This window comes from Onychomys torridus, chromosome 15, assembly GCF_903995425.1.
Source record: "Onychomys torridus chromosome 15, mOncTor1.1, whole genome shotgun sequence".
Classification (NCBI taxonomy): Eukaryota; Metazoa; Chordata; class Mammalia; order Rodentia; family Cricetidae; genus Onychomys; species Onychomys torridus.
Window position 1 is genome coordinate 65,818,471 of NC_050457.1, and position 10,042 is coordinate 65,828,512.

The following is a 10,042-nucleotide window of genomic DNA, read 5'->3' on the forward strand; positions in this document are numbered from 1 at the left end:
AATGACCACTACATTCTGTCAAAACAAGACGAGATGGTTCTTCGGGTTCCTGCTTCACAGAGGAGACTCCCAAATATTCTACAGGACACAGGGAGAAGTGGCTACAAAAACTCTAGACCTATGGGCTGGAGATGGACGCCCCAATGTTGCAGAGGAACTTTGGGTGACTGTCCAGGCAGCCAGCTGTCTCTCTCATTCTAGATTTTTGGAAGTTGCTTACAATGTTCTCCCTGTTTACTTAGGTAATAGTATATCCTTCTGGGGTCTTTGATGTAGTTGAAGACTAGATAGTTATAATTTTCCTTAGTCATGATAAAAGATAAATTAGGTATGAAACTTTAGACTCACAAATATAGGATAGAATATTTTCTTTAATTTTGCTAAATACACATAGACTAGATATTGTAACGATAATTCTTGTTTGATAACTGTTTGTTATATGTAACTTTACTATGTTAAAGTTAAAACCTTCCTTTTGATTAGACAGAAAAGGGGAAGTGCTGTGGGAGATCTTTCTGTATGTTGTTATTATGTATTGTCATGATTGGTTGATAAAAAAGCTGCTCTGGCCTATGGCGGGTCAGGTTATAGCAGGAAATCCAAGAGAGAGAGACAGGAAGGAGAAAGGCAGAGGAGAGATGAGAGCCAGCCACCCAAGGAGCAACAAATAATGGGACTCAGGTAAATCCACAAAACATGTGGTGATGTATAGATTAATAGTTGTGGATTAATTTAAGATATAAGAGCTAGCAGGCAAGAGGCTTGCCATAGACCATGCAATTAGTAATTAACACAAGCCTCTGAGTAATTATTTTGTAAGCAGCTGTGGAAACACGGGACCTGGGCAGGACTGGAGAAACTTCTGACTACATGAGACAGACTATGTATAGTCAAGACAAAGAAAGATTTAGGGAGGATCAGTTATTTACCTAAGCCAAACTCATCTTGCTTAGAGTAGGCAGTGAAACTGTTTTTTCAACCCAGATCCATGGCCAAAACTCTGGACCTCTAGGCACTATGCTGATCACATCATGTCTTCTAATTTCAGCACTGTCTAGTAACACTATATCAAATCTTAACCCCTCTGACCCAAAAGCAGTGACATGTCTGGGTTGACTTCAGCATGAGCTAGGCCTTCAACAGGATGCTAGGAAGTTCAAGCACAGGTCCCAGGCTGCCACGGTCCTTAAAAGCAGATGCTTAACCACAGCAACAAAAGCAGGCTTTGGAGTTTTCTAAGTTTATTTTTAGTTGTTTTCACAATCTTTGGCATCTGTGTGTATTAAAGGGATCAAAAGCAAAGACCCAGAGTAGGCTCAGCTTGAACAGTGAAGACAAGAGGCAAATGACAGGAAACTTTCACCCCCATGTGCCCAGCATCTGAGATAAGTTCACAAGTAAGAAGTAAGAGAGCAAGAGCCCAAACTGCCCACAGCTTAGGGAGCATGGTTTTCAGGACAGTGAACATCTGACCAGCAATGCCATGCCAATGTGCAAAGAGCAGACTTCGCTATCAAGTAGACAAGAGCACAGCAAAGTTCATAAGAGGAATCTCCTGTCATGATGATTCCCAGGGAAGAAAAACACCCTCCCCACAGGTAGAATCTAAGACTAGTCTACCAACCTCCTCAAGCTGCTGAAATTCAGGTAACAAAGCCAGAGCCCTTTCATAGACAAATGGAAATGAAAGGGAGTTCCTTATATAAGTTCATCTTGGCTACTCTGAAGTCACAGCATTACAGTGGCTGCTGTGTTCTCATAAGGACTACCATATTTTTAGCACCATTGATTTTGTTGCAGATCAAGGCAATTCCCAGGAGATAAATGAAAGATAATCACAAGATTTATTTTGAGGTTCCAAATTAAGGCTCAAGCACCCATGGTTACTAGGAAAATAATGACCAAGATTGGATATTTTGAGCTCAATATCCTTTTCTTGTACTGACTTAGGTGTTTTTGACTTGTGAAAACCCAGCAGAGGGCATAGAACTAGATCCTAAACCATTGGCTCTGAAGATTTCATGGCTCATGAATGTCTTCACTCATATCCATTCAACTGATGCTTGGCTAAGTGCCAGACCCCCATCTCTCTGAGATATGAAATACAAGGTTTCCTAAAATAGTTAAGTGTTATTTATTACACTGTGAAAGAAAGGACTTAAATTTGAGGGGCAGGAGTTGAGAGAATATATCGTCATTATTCATTAACTTCATATGCATTCAGTTTTACTCTCTTATAATTTAAGCACAGTCTGTTGGGCATCTGCTGCTTTTGTTTTTATATAGTGTGGCAGCTAGTGTTAACTGACAACCTAACAGAATCTAGACTCCCATGGGAGATGGACCTCTTGGGCTTGCCTGCAGATGGCCTTGACTGCTTTCACTGAGGTAAGAGAATCCATTCACTGTGGTGGCACCTTGTCCTGGCTAGGAACCTGGACTGTATAAACGGAGAAAGGAGTAGGCAGCAGCATGCATTCACTGCTTTGTGTTTCTGCTGTAGATGTCATGTGACTAGCTATTTCAAGGTCCTGCCACCTGACTTCTCTGCCATGATGGATCCTTGAACAGTGAGCTAAAATAAAATCTTTTCCTCCTAAGTTGCTTGTCACAGCTTTTTATTACAGCAACAGGAAAAGAAATTAAGACATACATCATTTTAAAGTGCATTCTAAAGCCAGTTCATCCTTCAGCTTACCTCTCACAGTTCTCTAGACATTCTAAAACTGTAAATTGACATTGTGCTCCGCCTTTGCCAAACTGGGGATCTGGTGTTTCTTTCAGATGAAAAGTACACAGTAGAGGCTTTCTATTTCTACTGTGGTAATTGTTTTTTGTTTTTTGTTTTTTGTTTTTTTTGTTTTTTTATTTTAAAGAAACAACAGATCTTACAGCAAAGCTATCTACTTTTATGTACACCTACAAGCAAGATTTATGCTCCTAAAAATATGTTCCAGCCTTCAACAGGGAATACCTGCAAAGTAATGCTTAAGAAAACAAGATAGGAAACTGATAAAACTAAACTTTTACATCAAAAGAAGACAGAGCGGAAAGTGTATGTCAGCCCTGCACAAGTATTCACCATTTGAGGTTCATCACTGGTGCTACATCACCTCAAAAACACCTATAAGACCTTCACAAAAACGAGACTATTGGTTCTTAGGTGAAGAGCACACGTGGGTGAGCAGAAGGGACAGGAAGAGTAACACAGAGCCACTTTGGAAATCAAAAGGAAAAAGCTTCAACACATAAAAACTCACAAATGTGCCTAGTATGGTGGCAAAACCTACAATTACAGCTCTCAAGAGGTGAAAGCTGGGGGATGACTATGTCTCAAAAAGTCAAAATCAATCAACTAAATTAACAAAACAAAATGAAAAAACAAAGATGTTCTTCCAATCCATATGGTATGAGATTTTACTTAGTAAGTCCTAAAACTGGAAGGAAAAAAACACACAAAACGACATACAATGCTGTTTTCCTTCAAGAAAAAGCTCATCAGACATTTCCTGAATATTCTGTAGTATAATCAAAGTGTCAGCGGCTAGACAGGAAAACAGAATGGCTTCTTCTCTGTGCAGGTAGAGTATTTCCTTACACATATAGGAGGAAATGCAACTATCTCAGATCAAACTCTAAGTTAGAGGTACTAATGCTTCCATCATGACACATGCATGTGTCAACCAGCAGGTGTTGCACATCCACAACCAGTGCAGGTGAGTGAGAAAATTTGAAAATATTCTGAAAACGCAATATTAACTTTATGGGACATAATACAGGGAAACTGTATCTAACAATGTCACACACAAGAATAAGAAAGAACTACTACATATAAAGATGTTCCAAGAAGTCCAGTTCAAGCTCACTTATTAGATTCGAATTGTCTTTAAAATGTAGATAAGCATGACTGTTACCAAGAGCATTACTAAAATTCTATAGTGATGTCAGCCCAATGGACAGCTTAAAGGTACCCAAAGGGCACAGATCACTCACACTGGGAATTATCTAAACATTTCAAGTTCTGCTTTCAAAACTATTCAAACATAAATGGCAGGCATTTCCTACTATTTAATTACAAACAATAAAATAAAGTGTCAAAGTCAACAGTAAGCCATTATTATTTTAACTTGGCTGCTAGGTGCCTCCTCACCCAAGGGTACCACCACATTTCACAGTCAAAACACAGAGTCTTCCCAACACAGTCACATACATTCAGAATGGCATTTGATGCTAGCATTCTAATCAATAAACAGTTAACAAAATGTGGTGATTTTACTCATGAGGCAATGGAAGAAATACTACATCAATAGTCTGATTGGTTTGTATATCCTGAGTTTTCTTACCTAAGACAGTATTTTTTTAAGATTTAATTTTTAATGAAATGATAATTTATATTCTAAAGGGTTGTCCTGCCTCCCAAAACAAGTTGTTTATTATCTATATGAAACTGGATCAAATTAAGGGTCTTAACTATCATAAAATAAGTTCAACACACCCTGATAACACCACCAACAAATGTTGAGCCAATTTGGGTGCTCCAGAGGGAACCCTAAAGAGGGGTGTGTCTAGTCCCCAAGAACAGAGACCAAGCGCTATAGCCCTCGAGGGAAACAAAGGCCTCGAAGAAACCCATGCTGAGCACCTCTCCCAATCACCCTTCCCCAGTCAGGACCACAGCTTGTGGCCCACACACAGACCTATCATAGCCAACATGGCTGCTGCCTCCTAGCTGCCCAAGCAGCTCCAATGTACTTCTGCATTGCTTACCACATGCTTCTGCTTTGACTTGCCCATCTGACATCCCAGATAGTTGGCTCTCTCTCATCTTGTCACAGGATGAGTTACATGGGTTTGGTAGTTTGTGAGATCTTCATGAAAGGGGCAAAGTAGGACCAGCAGCCAGCTCAGCCCCACATCAACTTAAGTGACAGTTTTGATATCCACCTCTATAAACAGGTGGATATAAATGCAGAATCATAATCATTGGAACTTATAATAATCCACAACCTCAACACTATAGCACATATACCAACAGGATCTCTCAATGCCAGGGCACCAAGCCTCAGAAACCAATGTCTAGACTTCCCCCCATTCTTTCCTGTATTTCTTCCAGGCTTCAAAAAATCTATTCTGGGACCCAATTCTTAATCTTCTAAGAGTCTATCTACTTAAAAAAATATTAACTGGCATATAAATTCACTGCCCATCCCTCCAAAAGCAGGCAAAGCTGTCAAAAGATACTGTAACTATCCATTCCAGGATATTACCACTTAAGCATATCTCACAGGAAGACCACTAATGAGACCCATCACACCACCCCCTAAAAAAGAATAAAAATCAAAAACAAAACTACTGTCTTAAAAAGTACAGCCAGTTTACCGTCAGAACTTTCATTGGACATACTCCTTTCCAAACAGTTTCCTCTGACACAAAAGCATCTGCCTTATGGAGACACAGTTTGTATTTCCAAAGGCACGTGCTGAAGCCCCCAGTGAACCACATCGTGGAACAGACAGAACAATGAGTGAAGACTTGGCTAGTTCTCATTCCAACAGCTAGTCTTCAGAACATCACAGTTCAACTTGGCTCCAGGGGCCCAAGAGTTCTCCCAGATAGTTCTTGGGAGAGCTGCAGACCTGAGGCCCTCAGAGGAGGAGCCGTGCGTGCACCTGTGCTGTATCACATGGCTGTCCACCTGCGTGTCTCTCATAGACTTGTCTCCTCACACACTCTGACAGGGATGTTATAGTGCCGATCGTCCTCAGCTATGAGGGTCACCCTTGGCCAGTCCTTGGGGGGGTCAGTAGGATAGACTGTGATGAACTCCTCGGTGTTATACTTGGACAGCCGGTACACCTGGATGGTGTGGCGAACAGCATAGGCAAGAAGAAACATTTCAACCTGGGAAGGAAAAGCAAATGAGTGTTCTGAGGGGAGCCACAGGGAAAGATGGGGCGGAACACCAAGCTGTATCCATTATTCCAGACAATGAGCAGCAGTGGCTTAGCTGCAACCTATCTCCTCCCCTTTGCACCTAGTCAAGGGGAGGGGTAATAAAGAATGGAGTGCATATCTGATAAGGGACTTATACTTAGAAATATAAAGAATGCTCCCAGATCAATGACTAATAAAACACCAGTTTAAAATTGAATGAAGGACTTGGAAGATGTTTCTTCAAAGAAGATACATGATTGGTCAATAACCACATTAAATCATAAGCCCTTAAAGAAAAGCAAACCAAAGCCATAATGAGATAGTACTTCATACCCACGAGAATGTGTGAGTATATACTCAGACTCATGAGGACCCATGAATACAGCGTCTTCTTTGGGAGTGATAAGAATATGGGGACTGATAAATGTGCTGTCGACTCATCAGACTTAAAATGGTTCATTTACACTCTATGAACTTCATCATTTTAAAAGGCAGTGAAAGCAGAAGGAAGACAAGGAAAGATGGGGCACTGATAAACTGCTGCTGGAATGTAAAATGCAGCAGGTGCTTCTCTTTTTCTTCATTTGGCGATGCCAGGGGTCAAAGTCAGGGAGAGCCTCATGCATGCTATGCACGTGTTCTGGCACTGAGCTACATTCCAGACCTGTACAGATACAGCAGTTCCTCAAAATGTCACAACATCACCATATGCCCACAACAATTCTGCTCTTGACATGTACCCGAGAGAAATACATGAACACACACACACACACACACACACACACACACACACACACACACAGTTAATAAATATTCACAGCAATTAGAAGAAACTACCCGACTCCGACTACACATCAAACTGACGAGTAAAATACAATATTCCCATACAATGACAAATTATCTGCTAATAAAAAGGAATGAAGTACCAATACATTCTAAAACACAATGGATCTTAAGATATGCTAAGTCAAAAAGCCAGTCCCAAAATACCACATTACTAAGAGTGTCCAGAATGGGCAGATCTATAGGCAGAAAGTAGCCTATGACTACTAAGGTTGGAGGGAAGGAGGCCTGATTGCTTTTCTTTATGGAGTTCCAACACCGTCTAGAACTGCACTGGTGCTCACAATGCTTCACTAGGAAGAGTTAATGTGCTTAAGTTACAGTTCAAAAGGAGCAATTTGAAAGAGGATTCACCATTGCAGCAGAGCTCCCTGAGGGACTAACTTCAGCCTAGCATGTAGACCAAGTCCTGCTAGACTCTGCTACAGTTCAGAAGATGTAAGCAGCCTACATCCTGAGTACAAACAGTTATTTCAAGGCATCATAAACATCTCTGGTCTGGCAGTAACCACCAGTCTTTTGCTCTTTCTTAGTCCTTAAGCAAAACAACTGAATAGGTTCCAGAGATTTCTACCAGGCAGAAAGATTAAGAGAAGTCCAACCTGGCTCTCTATTCCTTGAAGTATCTGTCCTGGCACTTGGGCCTTTTCCCAAAAAGTTAGGTATAGGAGTCCAAGTAGAGAGGGAGCAGGTTAGATCCAGAGCCTTAATGTTACTTTAGTGGTTAGCTAATCACACGCACACAGAGTATTAATATTTTTCAAAGAAATGATACAAAAAGTGAAACACAGTAGGGTGACTTGACCTTTGGCTTAGGGGTCACTACTGCACGAGGTGTCTGCACAATACTCTAAATTTAGCTTCCATAAAAGCAGACCTGAGAGAGTCTGGGCTCTCCTGGCTACAGCAGCCAGGATGAAACAAGAACTTCAAATGGTTCTACCCAGTGCTTTATAAAATATCTTAGCCTCCCAGGGAGTCAAGAGAACTAACTATATCTCCACCACTTTGCAAAAGCAATCCTGGGACTGTGTAAGGGTCGGGACTAACAAATATGTCCATAAGTCTTTGGCATGCCTCCCTAAAAAAGGCAGACCTTCATTTCCCTCCCCTGAGTAAGAAATATATTTAGTGACTAGCTTCTACCAAACAGAATGTGGGGTAAGTGAGAGTGTATATCTTCCTCCACACCAAGAGCAGCCCTACAGAGAAGGGCCTGGGCCATGAGGAACTAAATACTCCTTCTGGTTACCAATGAAGAACTGAGATTTTCTGCCAAAAGTCACACATGTAAGACATGCAAGTAAATCCTCCATCCCCAATCAAGACTGTAACCTTCAATGACATAACTGAAGCTCACAAGATGCTGGACCAGAAGCACTTAGAAAAGCTGCTCCTGAACTGGCCTACGAAGTGTGAGATCCCATGTGATGGCTAACAGAGATATAATACTCTCAAAGGCACAACTCACCTGTTCAAGGCCACCAGTGTGTCCCACCTGGTTTAGGTGGTTCCTTAGCAGTTGTCCAGGGTCATTTGATGTGTCTCGAGCAAACAGGAGCACAGAAAAAAAAGGGACTTCCTTTCCCTTCTCTTTATCATCGTAGAGTTCGATGGCTCTGTTTAACATTAGGAATTTGACAGCTTCATAGAGGCTGTACTCCTCTTCTTCATTCGTGAACAGTTCATCACACGCTAGCTGCCTGGCTTCAGCAGTCTTCATGTCGGCCAGGCTCGCCCACTACAGGAAGAAAAGTTGTCACAATTAGAATTACTGTCCTGAAAACCCCTGGCATACTTCTGTACCATGAGTACGAGATGATTTTCAAAAGGAGGGGGCCATAAGACACATGTGAAAAGCTTCAAGTCCTCACCCCACACAGCGGCATTCTTCAGACTACATGAAGCCCTTTTAGAGCATCTCCCCTTGTTAACGTGAAAAAGAAGTACCACACAGTCAGGGGAAGCACAGGGATGTGAGGTGGAAATACTGACTCTGAAACTTCCCAGGCAACAAGAACAACATTCACAATCAGAGACACCCAACAGGAAAAGTGTGCAAGAGGGAGCCATGAAGTTTTGAGGGTTACACGTGGAGAGGCTGTAGACAGTTACCCCAGAAATATGCAGGCAAGCCTTCAAAACGGAAGACTGCAAGGGAGACTGGGATCTCCTGAATACTGGTTTACTAACCTTGCCCCTATAATGTCTTAAAAACACACATGAGTGTCTAGTGAATAAATCCAATCGGAAAGTCTTGACTCCTAATTAAAAATAACGGTTTTCAAATAATAGGCAATCTCTTTAAATGAACAAGAAAACATTGTAAACATGTATACTGCTAAGTTGCCATGAAAAAAAGACGTCACCATAAATACCAGTCCTTATGAATAAGCATTAATTATCATTGCTTTCAAACATCAGTCCATATTTTAAACCTAAGAGAAATTTTAATGATCATGACTATTCAGAACTCTTTCCAATCTTAACAGCTGGAATATGTTGTCCACATCTCATATTTTCTAGAAGCAGACCATAGTGCTGAGTAGAAGCATGGCTCTAAAGTTAGAAAGTCAAGATGCAATTAAAATTGGCTTTTGCAGGGCTTTAGCCAACCTCCAGGCTGTGGTCCCCTCATCTCTGGAACAGGATGACCACGGCCATCCCATTTTTTTGGTTGAAAAGGTAGAGCAGCCCAAGTACCTTGTAGTGCCAAGCATGACAAAGACAAGTCTGACAGCTGCTGGCACAGATTACTAAGGAGCAATTTTAATGTTACTGTAAATTGGCATCACACACACATTCCCCCAAAGGAGGGTCTAGTTATAGTCAACATACATAATAAGACAAAACTAACAGTTTTTCCAGACCCTAAAAAACATGAGAAAGAAATTGCAATCTACAGCTAAGCTGATGAACTCACAGAGCTGCAGCCTGCCCTCACCATTTCACTAGGCCAGCAACTGGGTAGATGCAGGCTTCTAGCCCTAAACACTACACACTACACTCCAATAGGCAAGGAGAAAAACCATGTTTATAGTGTGCTCTACCACAGAAAGGTAGTTAACTATATACACCAGGCCACAGGCTCGGGATAGTTTTAAAAGTTTAAAGTAACTTTACTAAATCTACTTACTGAAAAATTGTTTTTAACACATATAGACAGACTCTTAAAATCTGAGAATAACTGGAAAGAACTTCATAAACACACAGTGGTCAGTGAGAATATGAACGTAGGCTAAAGGGCTGGAGAGACAGCTCACAG

At 41.3% G+C, this 10,042-nt stretch overlaps 1 protein-coding gene across 1 annotated transcript in view; it reads right to left on the reverse strand.

Annotated features, from left to right (window-relative positions):
• Positions 1 to 1,221: 1,221 nt before the first annotated feature.
• Positions 1,222 to 10,042, reverse strand: part of Otulin (OTU deubiquitinase with linear linkage specificity) — a 29,875-nt gene continuing 21,054 nt past the window's right edge. The window contains exons 6-7 of the mRNA XM_036207138.1: positions 8,249 to 8,518; positions 1,222 to 5,901 (exon numbers count right to left, since the gene is read on the reverse strand). Coding sequence (XP_036063031.1) covers positions 5,707 to 5,901; positions 8,249 to 8,518 — 465 coding nt within the window. The 3' untranslated portion in view covers positions 1,222 to 5,706. The remainder of the gene's footprint in view (positions 5,902 to 8,248; positions 8,519 to 10,042) is intronic.